General features: G+C 32.7%; 2 protein-coding genes across 2 annotated transcripts in view; both read left to right on the forward strand.

The window, feature by feature from the left end:
- LOC113511758 (rho GTPase-activating protein 39) lies at positions 1-23,383 on the forward strand. Its single transcript, XM_026895474.3, has 22 exons — positions 1-156; positions 345-435; positions 908-1,000; positions 1,082-1,210; positions 1,785-1,927; positions 3,340-3,463; positions 4,616-4,718; positions 5,658-5,767; positions 6,068-6,166; positions 7,303-7,439; positions 8,188-8,340; positions 9,308-9,453; positions 10,803-10,919; positions 13,247-13,405; positions 14,055-14,341; positions 14,811-15,038; positions 15,866-16,071; positions 16,910-17,102; positions 17,905-18,036; positions 18,377-18,617; positions 19,107-19,261; positions 19,813-23,383. Exons 1-22 carry the CDS (start codon positions 143-145, stop codon positions 20,035-20,037), a joined length of 3,285 nt encoding a protein of 1,094 aa, XP_026751275.2. The 5' UTR covers positions 1-142; the 3' UTR covers positions 20,038-23,383.
- The window catches only part of LOC113511784 (putative gustatory receptor 28b), a 12,084-nt gene continuing 6,909 nt past the window's right edge, over positions 19,993-25,167 (forward strand). Inside the window, exon 1 of the mRNA XM_052896741.1 lies at positions 19,993-20,106. Within this exon, the coding sequence (XP_052752701.1) occupies positions 20,098-20,106 (9 nt within the window). The 5' untranslated portion in view covers positions 19,993-20,097. The remainder of the gene's footprint in view (positions 20,107-25,167) is intronic.

Here is a 25,167-nt window from a genome sequence, read left to right on the forward strand (position 1 = left end):
AATCCGAACGAACTTAATCATCATGATTGAAGTAAACATTCAACATGGTAGCTATTTCGTTATTATCATCCGCATTTTAGGTCAAATTAATTGTTTACGATGAGTGTATAAAGTTTAGGTCACTTGTTAATATTCTGCGAAAATGTCGTCGGAAAGGTAACTTAATTTTTAATTGATTACTGTAATATTTTTGGGAAATCGCTTCCTGTATTCGTAGTTGAAAGTTGCAAAATCAATAAAGTATACGGAAATCGCTAATGTCACGCCCTGAATTCGTATTATATTGTTGCTGTGTTCTTAATATATTAGAGGTGAAGTTAAATTATTACTATGTTCTATTCCAGGGTGGAATGGGTGGAAATTATAGAGCCCAAAACAAAGGAGCATATGTATGCTAACCTCACAACGGGAGAATGCGTTTGGGATCCACCGGAGGTAAAGTTCTTTCACGTCATTAACTTGATATTAGATATGTTTAACATTTGGATCAAACTTATTATCGTAGTGATTAATTTCCCATCTGTAATTCCTTTTAATAAATTTTTGAATTTTGTATAATTGTAGCATTTATCTTTAATTGTAATAAAATATTTGGAATTACCATTAAACTAATTTATTGTAATGGGACTGTTCTCTTTATTGAACAATACATATGTTTACTCAATAGGTAAGCACTTTCAATTTCAAAGTCAAGTGGAATTGTAAGGTCACTATTTTCATTCATTTTACCAATTTGTTGCAAGAATGCCTCTTTTTTTCTCCTTGAATAATATCCTATATACTGTAATATTTTGGTATCTGGGTCATCTTAGGTATAATGTTAATAATATTTCTAATTTATGGCTAGGCATTGTATGAAACATATGTCATAGTAATTATTTATCATACAATGTTTATTTTTTTACAGGGAGTTAAAGTAAAACGGACAGATTCATCACAATGGTGGGAACTTTTTGATATTAATACACACAGATTTTACTATTACAATGCTTCTACACAGGTTTGTTCTTGTTTATGATTAACAGTTCTCATGTAATCAATTGTGATAATATCTTTAATGATAAAAATATATTTTTTGCAGACAACTGTGTGGCATAGACCCACAGACTGTGACATTATACCCTTAGCAAAATTACAAACTCTGAAGCAAAATACCGACCCTCAGAAAAGAAGAGAAACCTCTACACAGACTAATCTTGCTGCTCCTCAGGTGAATTGTGTTATTTTTTTTACTTTTTGTTTTAGTGATATTTAGTTTATTACTGTTCCCCTCATTTTTAAAACCTTGTACATGTTTATAACATATTAAAATTATGTGTGTAGGTATTATAAATCTCTGTGTAGAAGCCACAAAAAAGTTCTTATAGATTTCTTATTTGTACTTATCTTCATTTGTTTATTTGATACTTATATGAATAAGTGAAGTTGATTTAAATAGATTTTTTTAGTATCAATTTAAATTTAAATAAATATATGTTTTATATAAATATTGATATAAAGAGATCAAATCTCTGTATATACTCTTTTAATAAAACTATTAAAAGGTAACCAAGTGTTGTTGAAATAATCATGGATACACTAAATAAAATTACTAACAAATCAAATCAATTATTTAATTAATCAATTTTTTTATTTGTACTACTATTGGACATTAGCAGACAGTCAGATCAGTCTTATTATATGGACAATTATTTATTTGTTCACAGTTTTATTAAATTCTATAGAAACAGATTATAAATAGTTTATAAGCTTCTAATGAGTTACTAATATATTTCTAAAATTAGGTGCCACCTACAATCGATCCAGTCAGCAGTAATGGGAACAGTACTGTTGCAAGTGCCAGCAAATTATCACCAAGCAATGCTAAAAATGTTACCATTACACAGACTAGTCCTGTGCGCACTAGGAGATCACATTATCACCATCGGTAAGCAATTATATTTAATTATTTTTTGTTAAGACTATATCCTGTTTTTAATTTTGTTATTGTGGATACTTTACTTGGGTGACTATGCTAGCTACTTAGGGAATGATTGTACTTAAGATTTGTTAATTTGGTTTATTGGGAATACTCACATACATTATTAAGTGTTTTGTATTTTGACTGAAAATCACCTTAAAATTACATTAATGCTTTCATTGCTTAATGATTAATGAATAATGACGTATCAGCCCGAATCTGATGTCTAAGATTGTCACTCTTGTTGCATTCCACAAACAAATGTAAAATGCTTGCTTGTTTCTTTGGTTTCTTATGGGAAGAAAAGGAGAAGCACAATGATCAAAAGAGTGACTAAGCTCTTTTTGTACATACATAAATACAAATTTTATTAAGAATTTATATTATTAGAAGATTATTATAAGTTATGTTATGTTTTAAAATAGAACATATACATTTTTTCCAAGTGGTTTGAACTGGACTTTTAATTTATGATTGAATTGTAGAAAGTTTGTTTATTGAGGTATTAAAAATAAACAAATTGGTTTCTATTTGCTGTCATCTATAGCTTGATAGACAAATTTGCTGTTTGTTTCTTATCCCAATAGGGAATTGATGTGAAGATATAAAAAAAGTTTGAATTAATCTACAGAATATTGGAAAAATACAAAATCACAATAATAAATCAGTGGAATTTATGTTCATGCCAATTATACAGAAAGTAGTTACAGTTAATAGTTCATATCCAATATGTTATCACTATGAAATTAGGTCATTCTATCATCATTATTTATTAACATTAGCTGGCCCAATATGTGACCTTTCTAAATTATATTTCTTTTCTATAAACTATAATAATCCATAGGCTCATATGTGACCATTGAATGTTGACCATTGTTACTTCTCAACAACTAGTTACAAACAAATTTTCTTATATATTTTTTTTGTTTGATAATGGAATGGTAACCCTGCCTGTGCTAACAGTATACGCTAGTGGGCCATCAGTAAAGAATGAAAGGTAAGGATGAAAAGACAGGTCAGTTAGTCCATTGTGATTAATACATTTGGAATTCAGCACAATTGTGGTTTCCAGAGAGGACCACGGGGAGGTCGACCTGACATTTATATTAGGTTATATTCGTCGCCCAGACAGGCCAGCAATGGGACTGGTAGTCCACATTCTAATACTTTATCGCGCCTCCCCACATTTTTCCTATAATATTAGTAATGATAAGGATTTAAATGAAAAATACGACATAGATGATGAGACGAGGAGCGGAGCATTTAACTGTTCGCAAAGACATCCCTGAAAGTTCATATGTGTCTTATTTAGGAGACCCGACTGCCCCTGAAACGTTATCTTGATACACCAATGATTGTAACCACAATAAATTGTCCAGGAACAGCGGAGAGAGTCGACGTGGTAGGTTGAGTGAAGATGGTACTACACAATTGTGTCGGCATACAGACTCTGGCCGCTCGTCAGATAGTAGCCTTAGTAGTGCCCAGCAGCGACGGAAACAGGTATTTTTCTCAAGTACAGACTTTATTTATTTAGATATAATAGCTTAATTAATATAAGCTTTTGTTATCTGTGACTTCGTTCGCGTGACTGAAAATGTTCACTGGCTCGTATAAAGAATAGCCTATACCTACTCTATCCCATATAGTATGAGTACTTAAAAATTTTACAGTATTGCCATTAAGACGCCAAACAAACAAACTCACGTTCACATTTGTAATAATAATATTATTAGGGATTATTACATGTTTGTCTATGCATAGTTTTGATAGCAGATATATTAAAGCATCGATACCGTATTACACCATTAACGTTGATAAAATGTCAACCATACATAAACAAAATATAATTTTTTAGTACACAGAGAACATAATATAATCTTTATTTACATAAACTTATTTTTGCATACTTTAAGTCGTCACTTTTTTGTATTCTATCACTGGATACAAAGTGTTATCTGCTGGAAATAATTTGTAAGAAATTCAGCAACTAATTTAAAACCGATTTATGTACGTAATAAAATATTTTTTTATGAGTACAAAGACTAAATAATATAAACAAACTCAATATTATTTAAAGTAAAATTTATTTCATTATAATAAAAATATTAATCTTTTTTTTTCATTTCGTTATTATAAACTCTATAATTAATTTACAACAATAAAATAATTTCATCATTATCATAGTCGCCGTTGACTGTTCGCTGTTGAACATAGTTCTATTGGAGGGTTTTGCCAGTAGTAGCCATGTTTGGCAGGCGGGTTGGTAACTGTAGTTTTTTTTTAATAGATGATAATGGAATGGTAGCCCCGTTTGCGCTAACGGTATACGCTGGCGAAGCACCAGTGAGGGATGATATGTGAGAATAAAAAGGCAGGTCAGTTAGCCCATCGTAATTAATTTACCTGGTATTTAGCACGATAGTTTCCAGGGGGGCCACGTGGAGGCTAGCAATGGGACTGGTAACCCCCCCCCCCCCCACCGGCAACAGTAGTTGGGCTTTGGTGCTACCCTTCCGATTATTAAGTATAATAAAACAATAATGTGCAAAAATAATATACTAAAATAATTAAGTTTTGCTATGTAATTTGTTGTACGGATTTGATATTAAAACATCAAATTATTCATTAATTGCTTGCGTCCTTTTCATTCAGGAGATGACGGCCGCGGCCGCTTGTACGCCGCAGTTGCGAAAGCGCACTGCCGCGCCCGCGCACCCATCGTTGCATGAACCCGATAAGTGGTCGCCACACTCAGGTGTTTATTACAGCTCTATTTCTGTTTTAACGATTAATTACAATTATTTATATAATATGCTTTACCCACGTCTCCGTCCGCGACCGGCATATATTGATTGACCGGTATAAATAATAGCTTTTACAATTACCTATTCCAAACATTATATATATTATTTATATTCCAAATATAAATTTTTGTGACGATTGGTTAACTTGTTATAGAACTAAAATAGTTAACAACTAGAATAGTTTGTGGGTTGGGAAAAAGAAAAGTGTTCTGTTTAAGTTTTTTCAAGGAATTGTAGATATAAGAATTTACGTAAGAACCTTTCTAGGTTATTATGAAGACAAAAATTGGATTATAAGAATTATTTAAAAGAAACAATTGTCGAATTAGTTCAGCAGTTTGGCGCTTAGTAACACATTTGGCAATTTATTTTTAATTATGTATTTTATGTAATATATACAGTGTTCAATGCGACTGCTTTATTTTGAAGTTCATATTACTTCGGTCCCTTTATCGTATTACTTTATTGACATTGGGATCGATGAATAAAGTCTCTTTGAAATGTTTTGGTATACAACCTCCTTTCTGCTTTTTTACATCAAGTTGATTAAATTATTAAAAACTTAAAAAACCCAATGAGCAAAACAAAAAGATTGAACCAAATTATTATATCTTTTTTATAAACTTGATGATTATTCAAAATGTGTTCTTGTAGTGAACTAAAATAGCACAAGTTGCTCATAAATATATAATAAAAAAAAATTAAATCTGCTTCAAAATCATGCAGTACATTTTACAATTAAAATTAAAAAAATTCTGTGACAGTTTAAGATGCAAGAATTATTCAGAAATATTGAATATTGTTTACTTGTTTTGAAAACTGAGAAAATAGATCGTGCCAGACATCAATATAAACACTCTTAACTAACGTATTTGTTTATCTATTTTCAGGTTTAAACAGGAGTGGCAGTTTTATATCGCCCCGTAAGGACGCCTCTGATGATTCCATGCATGAAAAGTATTTCAAATCTGTTGAAAGTACACCATTAACAAGACGCAAGGTAATTGATTAATGTTGGTTTATTTATTAGGAAATATACTTTACCATATTAGAAAATATTTTGTTTATTTAGTAATGAATAATATCAGATTTCTGAGTTCTTGTTTAAACATGAAAATTAATATAATTATATAAAAAAAATCACAGGTTTCACAGACCAATGTTGCCAATTTGTTACTAAGTCGTATAAAAAGGAAACTATATCTTCTCTATACATTCTCTTTATATTTACGAGTACTTGAATGTACATGTTCTATGTTTGTGTCAGTGTTTTATATAATTATTGTTACTTTTTTTTCAGTTAAAGCAGCAATCAGGTGGCGGTTCTTCATGTGACTCAGCGTCGCCTCAGAGTCCGAGTAGTCCGTTGCAGAAACCGCAACCTACACCATTCTTGCAGGTTAGTGTTCAAAAATATAAAGTCGTGTCTAGAATATCAACATGAAAATTAAATAGCGTATTATTATGGATCTTGAGTCATTGCAGATTGTGAGTGCAGGATATAGCTTTCGTGATATGATTTGGGTTCTTGTTTTGTTAGATCTTATCTTTATCCATTATTGATTGTTTAACTTAACATGATAATTGTATTAATTGAATATAAAAAAAAAAATTGGTCTTGTACCGCCATGTGTGGTTCGGTATAGAATGGGCCACCCTTTCGTTTCCCGCGGGTGTCGTAAGAGACGACTAAGGAAGGGCAAGGGATGGGCAGTAGCATTCCTCTTAAAACATCTCTAAAAGCATAACTGCAGTTGCCAACCCACCTGCCAAGCGTGTCAACTACTGACAAAGCTCCCCTTATGGGTGGAGGCTTATGTCCAGCAGTGGACAGTTAACGGTTAAAATAATAATAATATCAGGTCTTGAATTTATTATAATATTGCCCACATGAATTTACTGAAACTATTTACAAATATAACAATTAGACATAATAGTAGTCGATTTGAATAGTGTAAATAGTGGGATAGCGTTAGTTTTTCTTTAATAAGTAATAAAGTCTCTATTTGTTTGAAAAAGTGACAACTATGTTTCTTTCCTGTTCTATTCTGGCAGTTGGTATATATAAACGTTGAATGCACTTAAAAAGAAATACAAGAATGAAAATAATTTATATTGTATTCTATACTGTAAATTAAGAATTTAGCACACGATAGATCTAATAGCAGCGGTTTCGCGGCTGTTGTATCGCGTTTTGTACACAAAATTTGTAGGGTATTTGTAGATGTAGGGATCATTTATTTGTTTATACTTTTGCACACATAACAAAATGTTTACAGGGCGGACTTAATGCCTGATGGCGTTCTCTACCAGTCAGATCTAGAATATATTTGGTTGTTTTATTGAAATCACTTATTTTAGCGATTCCTTTGATGTTTTTTCGTATTATTGTTTGGAGATTTATTTTTTGTTTGATCAGGATACTTATAATAAAAAAGTGCTTTTAGCGATTCTTTCGATGATTTTATTCCTGTAACGACATCTATCGTCGTCATCGACATTTTCATGAGGTTTTTTTGATGATCATTTTGTTAGACGATGTCGGCGCGGCCCTCGTTGGTATCGTCGATATCTCTGGCGACTGAAGCAGCTGGCGGTGGATCGCGCGTACTACACAGCCTCGAGCGGCCACACCAGCTCTCCCGGCATGCACGCGAGAGGTACTCCGACAGGTAAGTCGTGGATACTATTAATTTTATAAGATTTATCTTATTAAGAGTCTGAAATCGATGGGCTTTCATGAGAAGAGTTGTGAAAGTGTAAGAAGTAAAAGTAAGGATAGGGGTATTTGGTAATTGTTTTTTTTTATGGGTGAAAATGGTATGGTAACCCCGCCTGCGCTCACGGGATACGCTGGCGGAGCACCAGTGAAGGGTGATAGATGAGAATGAAAACAGGCCAGTTAGCCCATCATGATGAATTCATCAGAAATTAACCATGATAGTTTCCAGGCGGAACCGCGAGGAGGTCGACCTGGTTGGCTATATTGCTAGCAATGGAATTCTTAGTCTCCATTACTAACAATCCCTTTCCCCCCTGGTACTTGGTTTTCTCTGCCCGCAATGTAAAGCATTCACCGTAAAGATAAATATAGCAAGAAAACAAGGTAATGTTTTGTTAATAAATATAAAGGGTATAAATATAAATTCGAGATTATAACATTTAAAAGATATGAAGATGAATTCTTAATATGTAGATGCGTCTGTATATGTTTATTGTTATTTTTTGTAATTAAATGTAGAATTAAGAACTAAATATTTTTCTAAACATGTCTCTAAAGCCGCGTTCAAACGTTATTAAATTTAATAATACTAAAAAAATAACTACACTGGTATTTTAGAAGCATGCTTGTCTAATATGATTATATTTATTTTTTATAACTATTAGTTTCATTGATGTTATTTTTAATACAATGTACAGGCATTTAGACAAAGACCGCTTAGCTGAGTTGGAGCGAATGGACCGGTATCCTGAGAAGCAGGCGGTATATAGTGTAGACAAACCTTTCCGGCAGACGAGCCTCGATCTGCGCCATAACGCCGCCAATTGGCATCCTGCTAGAGAATTCACTAGGTCCGTATGGGTATTTTAGTTTTTAAGGATTTATACTCAATAACATAATTTTGATTGATACAGATTCTGACTTATATGTAATGATCACAAGTAATTATCTGCCATATGAATTAGGCATTTAGGTAATGAATAATTCTCTTTTTAATCCTCATAAAATATTCTTTTAAGTTTTTACATATTTCTTGAATAGCTTATTTTGTAAAATTATGTCCCAAATGTTTTAAATAAATATTGTCTAGTGTCTTGAGTCTAATCCCAAATTTTTAATAAAGAAATATGTACGAATTATATTAAAATATTAAACAAGTTTTTGAATTTTATTTTTTATAATGCGAGTGAAAACATTGATAAATGTTTTGTTTAACTAACTTTATGCCCGTTACTTCATATGTATGGTTTCAGAAGTAGAAAACACAATGAAATAGACCATTTTTTCTGGATTAGATCTTCAGGAACACAACTATGAAAGCTACATCCAATTTGGATTAGTTTTTACTTGATGTCGAAACAAACATACAAGACAGACAAAATAAAAAAAAAATGTTTTGGTCTCTGTTATTCTTATTAAGAGTTAATTTTTCTTAAATATCTTCCATATATATTAATAAGATTGAATACTCTTTTATACAAAGAAACTAACTTTATTTTATTTAAACAAATCAAATAATGATTTTTTTTTATATAACTTAGAATGGCAAACAAGCTGACTGCCCACCTGATGAAAAGTGGTAACCGTTGTTTACAGACATGAGCATATAGACATAACAGAGTATACTATTTCGCGCATGATACCCCCCATGCGTTGCCATTCCTGAGGACTGTTATTCCTCTGTACCCAGTAAATTCACGCCATATCCCACCCTTCAAACCGAAACACAGCTATGCAAACACAACTGCTTCAAATTGCAACAAATTGAATATTTTCTGTATGCTTGTATCTTTAGATGAGGTCGTATTTGGTTTGCAGGCGTCAACAAGCGGAGCCGGAGCGGTACTCGTCGAGCAAGGCGTCGGTGACGTCGTCGTCCGGCAGCGGCAAGCAGCGCTCGCACGAGCCGCACCACAACTTCATGCGCCTCTCGTCCGCCAACGAGCAGGACAACATCGCCGCTGGTATGTATCACTTATCTTTAATTAAAATATTAACTAAATAGCTGTTGACCTCAGTTTTGCTCGCACAAACACGTCTTTCGTTTCAGAGGGCCTACCATGAAATGTTTTCCGAAATTTCGGAGTCAAACGAAACAGTTGTTAAAATTACATAATACATGCCGTTTGGAAATATTAAAAATGTTAAAATATTGTTCTTTTGGACTTATGATAGGATGTATGACGAACGAAATGTTCAACTCCATTTATTGGTCCGATTTTGGTATAAACAAAAACACGAAATTGAACCCGAAAATTCGGAATTTCATTTCATGGTGGGCCCCCTGTTTAAACTTCAAGAAGTCATGAGATCTATATTAATAACTATTATTCTGCGGCTTCACCCGCGTGAGTGATATAAAGTATCCTGTGTGCTAAATTACGATAAGTTACTTAAATTTCATTTAAATCTATTCAGTAGTTTTTGCCTCAAAGAGTAACAAACATCCATTCATCCATCATTATAAACTATTGCGTTTATTATATATTTTTTTAATAGATGATAATGGAACAGTTAACCCCCCCCCCCCCCCCCGCGCTATCACTATACATTGGCGGGCACCAGTGAGGGATGATAACTGAAGATAAAGACAGTTAGTTCGCCCATCGTGACAAATTAACTATGAATCAATCGCGATTGTTTCTAGGGGAACCACGAGGAGGTCGACCTGATAGGGTATATTGCTAGTAATAGAGTTGCGCTTTTATTATATTAATAGGATACAAAGTTTCTACTAATCCTAACTATTTAGACTGTGGAATGTAATAAAAGTTTTTATATTACATAGATTACAGCAAGCCCCTATGGATTGTTTTTTTTAATAGGTGGTAATGAAATGGTCACTCCTCCTGCGCTAATGGTATACGTTGGCGGGGCACCAGTGAGGGATGATAGGTGACGATGACGCCCATCAGTTAGCCCATCGTGACGAATTGCACTAGAATTAACCACGATGGTTTCCAGGGGGAATTACGTGGAGGTCGACCTGATAAGGTGTATTGCTAGCAATGGGGCAATTAGACCCCATTATTAACAATCCTTTCCCCTCCCCCTATGGATTGTTGTTATGCCCCTATCAGGTCAACCACCGCGTGTTCCCACCCTGGAAACCATCTGTGTTATTTCTTGAAGAATTTGTTAACATGGGCCAACTAATCTGATTTTAATCTCTGGTCGTTAGCATGGTAATGAAACAGTCCTAAGAGGTGGTGGGCATAGAGTTGTAGTGTATGTGTCAGGTATTCGTAGTATAATTTCTGATGTAATGCACTTATTAGGTGTTTTTATTTTAACAATGATTTTCTATTCACAGTTAATTACAAAATGAAATGCGTCAGCTTAGAGCCTCCGCTAACTGAACCAAATCTCCAGAAACATAATCAGCGTCTTGAAAGAAACCCTGCACCGCGCGACCGCACCAAATCTCGACGTAAGTTTATTTATTTATGAGATTTATTATAATACTAATAATACAAGATGTTTTTAACAATAAATATGTTTCAGTATATTTTGATATTACATAGCTTTTTAGACGTTTTTTTTAATTGAAGCATTTGGTGTTCCATTGTTTCTGCCTATTGGGAGACAGGCGTGACAGATATGTATTTATATATGTATAGCTTTTTATTGGAATCTTAAAACATAATTTAATTCAAATACTTCACAAGTAATGTTTACTTGTGACTTTGTCGATTAAATGGGATAATATTAACCCATCTTTTTATCACAAATACTTATGCATACAAAATTTCATGATTATTGCTTGATCCGTTAAAATCCCAATAGGTGAAAAACAAACTCATTTTCTTATTTATAATAATAATAAGGATACCTGTTTTAAATATTTCTAAAGATACATACATTACATACATACAATAGAAATAATCTTTATTCAAATAACTTGTTTACAAGCACATTTTTTATGATTCTACTGCTGGGCTCGCAATGTTATTTGCTGAGAAGAACCTGCATGATACTCAACAGTATATATGTTCTTGTGTATTTGTTACATGTAACTTAGCATGTTTATATATTTACATTATATTATTAGTAAATACACATGTAGTACATGTAAATAACGAAATTAGAAATTATCTAATTATGACTGGAACCACTGACACATTATAATCTCTCAAAGTCCTAAACTAATATAAGATGCGTCAACAAGTGTTTCTTATCAGTATGCTCTGTGTTGTTCTAAGAGCGAATTGTGTTTATCTTATGTACATGATTGTATAAAGTAAGCGTAACGTTTTAAAGAAATATTTATGTGATTCATTCTGAAATCAAAAAGAAAAAGGAATACTTGTCTATTTGGGTAACTAGTTGTAAAAAATTATTTTATTTTTTAGTTATTTTCTTTTGTTGTAATTTTATAGAATTTGAGTCTATTATATGGCTTTGAATAAATGAACATTACTATTAAATAGTTTTAACCCTATATAATGTATCATATAATTTTAAAAATTTTATTTATAACATAATTTACAAGATTTGACTTTTAAATATGATTCAGTGTTTTATATCTTAAGTATGTTTTAAAGTTTAATATATTGGCCGGAAACGAAAAGTGATGTCACCAGATGATTCCTAAAGTATACATATAATAGGATGTAATAATCATAATTCGGGTATTATCTCTAAACCTATTACTAAAATCAAATTATTGATGCATGTTTTAGTGAAAATGTTATTTCACTAACAACAAAAAACAAAATTTTCTGGGCTTATGTAAATCCTGACTAAATTTGATTATAAATTTAGTTCATACTGGTGGTTATAGTAATAATGTTGTTGTAATAAAAAAAAAAAACGATTTTAGTTATCGAGAATAGTATTTCAAAATCGAATTTAAATCTTTATTTCACAATATTTTGTATAGTTGTTGAAATTGGATGTTTTGCAATAATTTTAATAAATTGATTTAAGTATTATATTGAAATTATGTTGATATACCATATTTTGTGATAGTGGGTTCAGTCGCTAAACCACCAATATATAATATACAAGTAAACTCATTTTCAGGTTTATAATATTAATATATTATAGTATGATTGAATGAAAACTATTTATTGTTCCCTTCAAAGAATGATGCAGATTATAAAGATTAATAATATGCAAACAAGAAAAAATCATAAACTTAATTACATAAAAGTGAGGTAAAGTGGCAAGAATGGGATAAATAGCGATGTTTTTTCAGGAAAATGGAATAGAATGGAGAGGAATAATTAAAATTGTGTCTGGTCAAGCCATCACAGAAAAATAATAAAAAAGGGGCTCAAGATGAATTTAAACGTCGTATAAATAATATATATATATATATATATATATATATATATATATATATATATATATATATATATATATATATATATATATATATATATATATATATATATATATATATATATATATATATAATATACTTACACATAATAATAAAAAAATACTTATAATGTACTTACTTACATAAATAGACGTATATATGAAGATAGTGATAAAAATATGAATATACATATATAAACTAATATAAAAATAATTAAATATATATATATATATATATATATATATATATATATATATATATATATATATATATATATATATATATATATATATACATACTAATATACTGTATTGGGTATAAGGACAGTGATGATTTTCTTAAATAACAAATTTTTACTTGGAACTTAAAATTCCGTTGATTATAATATATCTTACAAAATTATAACAAATAATATAAAAAAATATTATTAGGTCACAAAAGGCCAGTGGATATGGAGGAAGTACCAATGGATGGCGAGGAGGAAGAGGAGGAGGGAGGAGGCTCCCCCCTCTACTGTAACTGGGATCTACGCGGCATGCAGCATCTCCTACCACTTCAGGACTACATCATACAGCAGGCCAAATTATCAAGTGAGTTGCTGTTGTTTTTACACTAAACAACCATGGTTGGCCAAAAGTTAATGAGCCTATCTTATGTTACATGAAAGAATTCATCTGAACTAAGAGGAAGGGCTTTAAAATGTTCTTTACCATTGTATATACTATATGCACCCATTTTGTGTTATTATGGCACACGCATGAAGGAAATGAAAGAAAGGAAATTGTTGGTTTATATATTTTGCTTTTTGTTTTTTTTTGTTTTGTTGCTTTTTTATTTTCATTCTTTTATCTCTTTTACTGTGTATTATGTGTATGTTTGTATTATAATTTGTGTGCTGTAAGTAATGTAAATAAATTATCTATCTATCAATACTAATAAATTATTACTATTTATATTTTGAAATAAAGTAGTGTCTCTTATTTATAGAGCTCAATAGTTTAAATTCATTTATTGAATAGGGGGTAAACATGTGCATCATATAGTTTTTATTTGTTACTTTTGTAAGTTACTGTAGCATGATACATTATCAAACGAATTTATTATATTGAAAAGCAAAATATGTATAATTGCATAAAAACACAATCACGATATTTATATTTATGGAACTTTAGACGGATCTCTAAGGACTATAAAGATGTATTATAAAAGCGTCTAATATAACTTGTCTCTCTTTTGAAGGTCGTGGTCGATACGGCGGGTCGGGGTCGGACGGCGAGTCCGGTTCGTCACGATCTCACTCGCGGTCCGGCTCTGAGTCCCGCTCGTTATCGGGTCACGAGCCGGACAACGAGTCGTCCGACGGCGGCGCTCGGACGCCAGACGATGACGACGGCTCCGGAGTTTATCTACCGCATTCTTATGCGCACCGCCCGTCCGACGTCGAGTACATGAACCACGGAGTCTCCTATTATAATACGTTTGTTGGTTTCGACCGGGATCGACAACCCTCACCGGGAATACATAGGGTGAGTATTTTTTTATGCAGCTTGGATTGGCAAACAAGCTGGACTATCTTATGAAAATTGATTTATTATTTTAAATATATTTTAAATTATTTAGACATATTTGACAGCAGTGTTTCAAATTATCAAAATTATCATTTTGGGGGTAAATTAATTTTCATATTGCTAGAATACATATTTTGTGTGATTAGTTGTATTAATAAATAGGGTGAATTTAAAATTATCTAACTAATGGCAAACCGATTCTACTTAATTATTGGTTTTAATTTGTAGTGTGCACCTTGTTAAATAATATTACTTTGTGCAACTATTAAAATTTAGAACAAAAAAATAGATCACTGTTATCCTTATTATGTTAATTTAGAGATATTAGGTAAACTGTATCTTTTCTACAATGAAAAGGATGCAACAGAATTCTATAGCTTGTTTAAGTAGATTCAATTTTATAATAATTTTGGTATGTATTGATCAGACATCGTCGCTGGGTGGCGGCGGCACGGGAGCTGGTAGCGGAGCGGGTGGTGCGGGTAGCGGGGCGGGTGGCGGAGCGGGAGCGGGCGCGGGCGCGGAGGCGGGCGGCGCGTTGTACAGCCCGGTGCGTGCGCACGCGCACTTCACACGCCCGCCGCCTCCCGAACAGGACATCGAGATATTCGCCAAGGACAACCTTAACTTCAACAAGGGCATATTTAGGAGAAAAGTTAGTTCACTTTTATATGAATTTTTACTTATGTAATTGAATTAACCTATATAACATCTGTATCTGTTTGCCCAATGGTTGATTGGTAGAGAACATCATTTGGTACTAAGTACGTCAAATATAAATATAGTCATATTTTTATTTATTTAAACTTTAATGAATACGTATTAAAGCTTAAATAAATAAATGAACATCAATTTTTTCTCCACTGTGGTATATCAGCATAGTAGTTGTTACTGGTAATTTGACCAAAAGGGGGAAAGGGATTGTTAGTAATGGAGACTGAGAATCCCATTGCTAGCAATATACCCAACCAGGTCGACCTCCTCGCGATTCCCCCTGGAAACTATGATGGTTAATTCCTGATGAATTCATCATGATGGGCTAACTGGCGTGTTTTCATTCTCATCTATCACCCTTCACTGGTGCTCCGTCAGCGTATCCAGTTAGCGCAGGCGGGGTTACCACACCATTTTCACCCATAAAAAAAAAAAAAAATTGACCAAAAAAAATTAGTTGGTCATATTTTTTTAATTTTATATTTTGATACTCTGTGTGTATTTTGTTTGATATATCTGTTTTGACGTTGTTTGTGCGTGCCACAGAAGTGTTGGTAATTTTTAGCATTCATTATAACACTCTTGTAATGTGTGACTGGGGTGACGAGATGTCATAGCGTCGGACTGTGGCAATGCAATTTATTAAAATAGTGTTTTACGCAAAGCAATATGAATCCTATGCATTAAATGTGCCATATGCATATCGTAAGGCAGTAATCAGACATCCAAAATTGACCTTGTGTGACCCATAATATATATTCTTTCCAGGCGTCAGTTCGGGATATGTTGTCGTGGACGTCATCGTCAATCAGCGCTCCCATGGTGGGCGCGGAGTGGGACAAGGCGCACAAGAAAGCAGCCATTGATCTGTTCCGATTAGTGCAGATTTATATGGGCGACCGTAAGGCGCGGCCCGGCATGACACTAAACTCCGTCGCCCAGGATATATTGCACGCCACGTTTACTAACGAAAAGTAAGTGCAATAAGTGAATGTGAGTTGTAAAATAGGAGAGAGTGAAATTTTATAAGTTTTGATAGATTAATCGTACTAATTTTATAAATGTGAAAGTTTGTGACGTTGTCTTTATGTTTGTTACTTAATTATGCCTAAATGGATTTGAATCTATTTTGTTTTATGTATCAATTAAATTCTAACTTAACATATACAATACTTAATCACGGCATAAATATGCCGACAAAGTCAGGAAACGGAAACAGATATGTAAAGCTTATACCCACAGAACGGATTTTAATTGATATTGCCGTGTTTGGAATTTCATGTGTTGCAATAAATTACAGTGACAGCCGAAGTTAACTGCGCTCGGTAGCGGCGACAGCTTAATTGCGGTTAGGGGATTCCAAGATCGTATTTCAGTGTAATCCTTTGAATTTTCAAATTCATGTTCCGTTAATTTAAAAATGGTTATCACTCATTTCGCGCTACGGTGAACACGTAAATTCGTTGTACAGTAAGCCACGTTACAGACTACAGTGTACAGCGAAGGTGGCTTAGAAATTTGATAACCTTACGCTAGTAGTGCGATTAAAGGGCATTTATATGAACAACATATGTTGTGTGCACTGTAGTAAGTCATAGAAAGAAAGAAAGAAAGAAATATTTTTATTGAAGTAAACTTAGATTTGAGCATTTTTCAATATTTTTCATTACCGCTCATTTGGAACACAATTTTAGCAATGAAGAACATACAAGAAGGCTGTTGCTTTTTTTTTAACTATATAAATAATTAATTTGTGTGGATACAAAATACTAAATCAGCAACCTATGAATACATACATTTATGCGTTTATAGGTTGCGGGACGAGTTGTACGTACAGTTGTGCCGGCAAACGACGGAGAACCCTCTGCGGGATTCGCTTCTACGCGGTTGGGAGCTCTTGGCCGTGTGTCTCGCCTTCGTGCCACCTTCCCCTGCCTTCCAGCCCGCGCTCACCAACTACGTTAATCGGCACCGGGACCCTGCCTTCGCGGACGCCTTCCCTGAGGTATAACATAAACTTTACACCACTAAACCTTACTGGTTTTAATTAAACTACTTCTTTGTTAATTGGATCTCTCTGCTTAGAGTGGGTATTTTGTTTTATGTAACTTAGAATGGCAAACAAGTGGGGGGAAAGGGATTGTTAGTAATGGAGACTGAGAATTGCTAGCAATATACCCAACCAGGTCGACCTCTTCGCGGTTCTCCCTGGAAACTATCATGGTTAATTCCTGATGAATTTATCATGATTAGCTAACTGGCCTGTTTTCATTCTCATCTATTACCCTTCACTGGTGCTCCGCCAGTGTATCCCGTTAGCGCAGGCGGGGTTACTATACCATTTTCATCCATAAAAAGAAAATGGCAAACAAGCTGCCGGCCGACCTGATGGAAAGTTGTAACCGTCACCTATAGACATGAGTAGTACCATGGACATAACAGAGTATACTGTTTCGCCCATGATACCCCCCATGCGTTGCCATTACTGTGGACTAAAGTGTTATGTCTCTGTACCCTGTAATTTCATTGCTATATCCTACTCTTCAAACCAAAACCGAAGCACAGCCATGCAAACACAACTGCTTCACAGTTGAAACATGAAAGAGACAGAGGTACCAAAGCAGACTATTTTTGTACAGTCTCTCTCTGGTATTTGTTTTTATTTTAGCATAAATACAGTAAAATGAAATTTATTTCTTTACAGCTAGAAAATCTGATTAATCATCAGAATCACTAGAGATTTATCTGAAAGTAGAAATGTTTGCAACTGTATAACTATTTTATCTAGTGGAAATTTACTTTATTAGGTTGGTAAATGGCCAATCCACGTTCAAGTATCACACTATGCTGGCGTCGCGTGCAAGCGGTTAGAAAGAATCGGCTTTGGCGGAAAAAGGCAACCACGGAAACCATCCACTGAAGACATAGACCAGGCCAGAGTTAGTATTTATTTTTTTTATTATTAGTGAATTGATAAAGTGACAGTGAAGAATAATCACAAAGTATCTTTAGGATCTCTCTAAGTTTATCTGTCTCCAAGCGTTACTGTTTATTATGTAAATTTAAGCAATAATTTTCAAATAATAACAAATCTGTATCTTGACGTCGATGGTCTGCACTGACACTTAAATTTATTACTAATCTTTATAAATTATTGTCCTACTATTAGGGATATGTCACCGTAAGAAAAGAATATTATTATAATGTTGCTTCACTGGTTACGTGGCTTTTATCATCATGGCCATCAAAGAATACATTGTTATTAATGTTTCTTTACAGATACAAATCTTCCGGCAATCAATGTTCGGCAACACGCTATCGGAGGTGATGGCCCTGCAGAAAGAGCGTTTTCCGCACCGGCAGCTACCGTGGGTACAGGTGGCGTTGTCACAGCAGGTGTTAGCCCTCAGCGGCCGCGAAACCGAGGGCATTTTCCGTGTATCCGCTGACGTGGACGAAGTTAATGCGCTTAAGGCCAAGATCGACAATTGGGAGTTGCCGGATGCTTCCACATTGACTGGTAATCACGCTCTTAGTGCCTTTACATGTTTCGGCTTTTTGTTATCTATTGGTGAAGTAGATTTTCACACATTCCATTTAAAAGCAGTTTAGTTGCTCATTAGGAATGTGTGAAAAGGATTATGACGGGTCAGGAGCGACAGAAAATTTAAAATATTGAACCAGTTAAGTCATTTAACTGTATTTATTAGCATGTATAAACATATTTAAACTTTAATTTTGAATTTTAATCTTTATGGATGTGAATGTGAATTTGTTAGTTATTTTCTGATGCTCTAACGTTTTAACCAGTAATCATAAAATTTGTTATGGATGAAATATTTGGATTGGAGGCTTTTTATACCAGTTAATCCATAGTTGACGTAGGAAAATATGTTGTTAGTGTGCTGTCTTTTAATAACTGGAATTTATGATCACTTGTTCTATCATTCTGTAATCACAAAGGTTATGTGAATAATCGTTGACATAATTCACGTTTATACATTAACAGATGCGCATGCGCCGGCGAGCTTGCTAAAGCTCTGGTACCGTGAGCTGTACGAGCCGCTTATACCGGACGCGCTCTACGGTGCCTGTGTGGCAGCTGGCACCGACTTCGCCGCCGCTACACGTGTCTTACAGCGTCTGCCGCCTCTCAACCGCCTTGTGAGTACCACTCTGTCACCTCACAACCCCACTACTATGTCATCCCGCTATCCCGCAATCTTACCAAGTCAATAAATACTCGATACAGAATACAAAATCGTCTTTGTGTTAAAAAAATGGCAAAAATAAAAAAAAATATATTAAAATTCTGTTTTAATTTAAAAAGAAACTACTGATTTTAATAATATTTTTACTGGACTAATTTGACGTTCTGGATATAAAAAACAAACATTTTTGGTCCAGGCATCTTCGAGTAATCGGGGAACATATATAAAAAAATTAAAGATCAGAGAGACAAATCGAGAACCTTCTTCTTCTTTGATGTTGGCTAAAAGCCTTTATTATACTAACAATGGTAGTCTTCCTCTCAAATTTTTTTTATTGTCTAATTAATCATCGTTAATGACGCAGTTGCTAAAGGCTTCTTAAAAGACTGCTGTTTATGATTACGTCGTATGTAATGTTGACCCGATTGTGTTTGTTCTTTGACGAGGAGAAGGTGCAGAGTTTTGTATTCTTTTGAAATCTCATTACCATTTTTTTCATTACAGGTACTCACATACCTGATCAGCTTCTTGCAGCAGTTTACCGCACCAGAAGTAGTAAGTCAAACCAAAATGGACTCCGCAAACTTGGCAATGGTGTTTGCGCCGAATTGCCTTCGTTGTACTTCGCAGGACCCGAGGGTCATACTAGAGAACGCGCGTAAGGAGATGACATTCCTGAAAACTCTTATCACCAACTTGGACACGTCTCATGTGCAAGATCTCCTGTGACCGATGAATCTCAGTTATTGCAATAACAACGTCGTTTCGGATGTGACGTACTGACTGCAGATGGCGATGGTATGCATTTAGGAGCGTTCATAATTTTAGTTTACAGAAGTTTGGCAACGCCGCATTTAACTGTGTTTTAAAACAATTTTAAATTTCAATGTTTCTGACTGATTATTTACAAAGTGTTCTGACTTCAAACTAAAATGCTAATTATAGTATATGTTACATATAAATCTACCACAAAAAACATTGCTCTCCACATTTTGTTTCGAAATTTTTCAAATACATTTTTGTCTTCAAAATCTATATTTTCTGTGACGAATATTATTGCATGACTGAAAGTTTAGTTCGCTAGTAGCGAACTTTTTAAATAATGAGTCAGAAACATTAAAAATTATTAAATTGCTTTTAAAATTGACAATTGCGACGTTGCTACACTTCCACAAGCTAAAGTCCTGAAATCTCTTGAATATTGTAATAGATTTGAAATAGCTAATTCGGAAGTGGTTGTTCGTTCGAGTTGCTCGCATCGAGTGACTCGTCGTTGGCGACTCACCCGCTGACTTCACAAATCGTTCACCACATCAATATTTGTAGATTTATAGTATATTATTATTATTATAGCTTCTGAAGGGCAGCTTGTGTGGTGAACGAGCAGAGTATCTCGATATCATTGTATAGAATGTGTATGTATACTGCGTTGAACCAAACATTTTTATGTCTAGTCTATATGATTTCTGTTGATTACTCTGTGCAGAATGTAGTGTTGGAGTGACGTGGTATACGGGCAAGTTTTTTGACTTCCCTCAAATTATATTCGACATTCTTGTATATTTTTTGTATTTTTGTATGCTATATAATAATTTTATTTGGTTGTATCCAAAGATATTTAATGAGATGTGATTTTAATTATATTAGACTTGAGCTTTACAAAAGTGTATGTGCAATGTGTTTCGAGCGGATTTGTTATTGAGACGATTGCATGTTTGTTATTAGTTACTACTATTGTTTAGTGCGCCGTTTCGACGCATTCGTTTAAGCGCAGATATTATTTTTCTAACTAACAAAATACTTAAAACGATCTCTGTCAGTGAACTATGATTTTATATAAAATGTGAGGTGTGGCAATATTGTAAGGAATGTTTTATAGCAATATAATGTGTTGGACATATAGTTTTATGAAACAATATTTTAAACGGGTAATACTGTCTATATAATTTCTCGTCACGCAAACGTGTATGTGATGAGCTAATTGCTGAGTTTCTGCATTATTTTTTTGACTGCAAGCCTTTGACGATACCTTTTCTTTGCGAACAAGAGGAATTGCAACTAAACAACTTTAGACATATATTTTTTTTAAAGTATTAGTAACTACTAAAGTAATAGTGATGAAAACTCAATGGATCACGAGGGTTAAAACAGTGAATTTATAAGAATTATATGATTAATCTCATATACCTACTTGAGTTTATAGATAGCCCGCGCAGAATATCGCTCGTAATATTATGACAGGTTATACGAAATGAATCGTATTACATTTCGCGTAGTCTTTTAAATATTCAGATTAAAAACAACCCTAAAACTGTTACTGTATTGTTATTGTGGGAGGAATTCTTTTGGATTCATTAAACAATAATGTTTTAGCATTATGTATTACTATCGGGTTCGTATTAAAAACATATATATTACGACAATTAATTACATTTTGAATAGTTTGTCGAGACAGATGTATACTTAGAATTTATTATCTAGGTGTGGAAACAATTATTGTAAGAAGTTGAGAAAGGCGGTTTTAAAGAATAAATAGCGAATTTTGTTTTATTAGGTTTTTTTTTAAACTACTTATACATTCTGTAGTTATTTGGAAATCATAGTTTGCTGATATCTAACTAGTAGTTGGTACCAATACGAAATATAATTTTAGTTAAGGAACAATCACAATTATTTTAAGTGTGACCATAGCAGAAAATCTTTAAAATAAAACGATATAAAAGTACTACAGTTCGCAGAAGATAATTATAATTATAAGCCTTTCTTATTTGGTCAATAATATGATGTCAATTTTAGATTTGTAAAAGGCGGAATTTCAATTTGTCAGTATTTTTAGTTCGTACTTTGGCACTTACTCGATACCTACATACTTTGTAACAGAAAGATATAAAACAGAGATATAAACAATACTATCTCATTTTACTTTAATTTCGGTAAATGAATCTCACTTCTCGTGATGATCGATCTGGATATGCTCGCCCATATTTAATTCCTATTTATTTAAGATACATTTTCATGGTAGATACCTTATTTAATGGGTATATAAATGAATTACATGCGATAGATAAAATTGAGATAACTGAAATAATGCAGCAGAATCATAAATACAACAAGTCAAATTATTAACTTGATTCATTTACATTTTCATTTCATGTTATTGACCATGTATGGACAGTTTTATTTTTTAATTATAAGTATAGTTGCATAAATATTTATAAAAATTTGATAATTTGGTTTGTTTTCTAGTAATGAATAAGTAAAATATAACAATAAGATGTTCTTTTAAATGATTTTTTTTTAAAGTATTTAAATTATCAAATTATTTAGCAAAGGCAAAAATTATTCATACATAAGTACGAAGTCTATTCCGGTATTTTATATAACATGCCAATTCGCGCGTGATTCTGCTGCCTTGATATCACACTTTGGTAGCTATAAGGCATTAGTCACTAAGTGAAATTATAAATTTTAAGCCATGCGATTCTTTAGAACTCTTATCTGAATCTGTGATGAAATCACCTTTTAGAATTTTATAATAACATGACAGCAAGTTTTATTCCACTTTTCAATAGTAGAAATGACGAAATGAAATATAATCATTTTTTGTTTAATAATTTAAGTTCAAAGATTATGGATTTAGATAATAAAGAAATTATTATTGGTTTTAATCGCAAAATAACACAGCAGGTTTAATAATGCAGTTTCAGTTTTATTTGATGACACGACGAGAGATTCAAAGTTTTAAGTGACGATTATATCGATTTGAGATTCGATATTGGAGATTTTAGAAAAAACAGTAATAGTCAGACAATAGCAGCAGGATGTAAATGTAGATAAAATTTGGAATTATCCGATTGTTTGATCAACTGAGAATTGTAGGATTAGAAAAATCTTTTATATCACACACCTCACGGATACAGTATATGTCTATTATGTTGTTGCTAGTATACTTTTTTAATATTCCGCATTTTCTTTTTCATTCTTCCCTTTAATGAAAATTTAATGCAATTTTACAACCATATATTAATTTAATAATACGTATAATGGATTAGTTTAGCTAGGGGAATAGAACAAACAAAGAAAATATATTTCCTATTTTTGAAATAAAGCGTTACCTAGCAACTGGTGTAGTACCTAATTCAAAAGGAGTAAAGCGGCCAGTTACAATTATTTATATTCAACAGTTTAATGGAATCTCTGAAGTCGATATTAATATAAATGACCATGATTATGAATTAATTTTTAAATATAAACTTACTCATATATAGGCTTTGATTTTACATAAACTTAATCATTGTAATATATATATCTAAGAGAATTCCTCGAAAATGATCAAATTAAGTATTATTAGTAATGAATTAATAGAAAGTGGACATTTTCAGACATAACATCACATAGTCTATTAGTAATAAATTCAATTTGCTGTAATATACCACTTTAATGTTTATCAAATTTAGTACTATTAGTAAAATATTACAATTTCATCACAATTTTCTATTATATATTTAGTTAATGGCAATAAAAAATAACTTCCATATGAATTGAACTTCACGTATTAATGCATTTACTTCAAATGTAAGGTAATCTAATGGTACCTAATTGGAGCTATAACTTTGTTATACCAATTTTGAACGTATAAAAACCTTAGTAAGAGTCGCAATGTTGCTATCGGTTCCTTTCTTTTAGATTTTCATTGATATTATATTATTCATATACCTATAAATCTCACTGTTAGTTAGATACGGTTGCCGCCCCTCATAAATTATTACGCGATTTAGTTTTGAATGCAATGAGAATTAAATATATATCGATTACTGTTAATATAATATATGGGGTGGTTTAAAAAAAAAGGTGGAAAAACCTTAGTTCAGCTGAAAAAGCGAAAAATTTTAAATGATTGATTTTGTATGGGAACCGCTTATTCGGATTAAATGGTGTTTTAGATAATACAAACTTCACCAGGGCATCGAGATTAAAATAATGGCTTATGTGTAAATTATGATAATTAAATTTGTTGTGATATTATTTGAGGTGATGATCACAAAAATTGACAGGAGATCGCGACGTCGACGTCACTACTAAGAAGGGTTTTTTAATGTTTACAGTTGAAGGAAACTCAGAGGAACTATTTGCCATTATACAACGTTAGTCGGAAAAGGTAGATCAACCAAGTATCCAGTGATTTTATATAATTAAACAATGAAATATACTGAAATATGATTATAAATGTATGAGTTTTTTGGTACCTCTTTTTATTATCATCGTTTGTTGTTCAAAATCGATTGCCGATTTTCAGTGTCTGCATAATTAAAAATTTAACTATTTTCACTAGATCACTAGATTTCGGGTTAGTTTAGCTCTTACGACTAACTGTATATTTGTTTTGAAAGACTTTGCATTATTTTTTTCTTTATATTTATAAGTATTACTCATTTTAACGAGTCTCAATAACATCTCATTTTATTGACCGTATTAATGCGACCAATCTCATAAGAAATATCACTATATCCATATTCCTAGATTACTCTAAATATATTTATTAATATATCATCGTTCCTGCAGTGACGGAATGCTGAAATTTTATTATTAAATGGAAATATAGGCATACTGATACGATGTGTATAAATAAAATTTACTTTTATCAGCATCTACGTAAAATAAAAAGTTAATAAAAATTCACGAAAAATAAAGTTACTATTATGATGTAGATTATGTAAGAAGCAGCTTTAAATTTCGACATGCTTGAAACGAGCTGAATGACAAATGATTATGGGTGAAATTATATGCAAATGAAATGGAATAAATATGTTTTAATGGATAATCGTATAATAATTCTTAGTAAGTAAAGCGATTTTTCAA

The sequence above is a fragment of the Galleria mellonella genome, unplaced genomic scaffold (assembly GCF_026898425.1).
Source record: "Galleria mellonella isolate WM207_F2 unplaced genomic scaffold, CSIRO_AGI_GalMel_v1 utg117, whole genome shotgun sequence".
In the NCBI taxonomy this organism is placed as follows: Eukaryota; Metazoa; Arthropoda; class Insecta; order Lepidoptera; family Pyralidae; genus Galleria; species Galleria mellonella.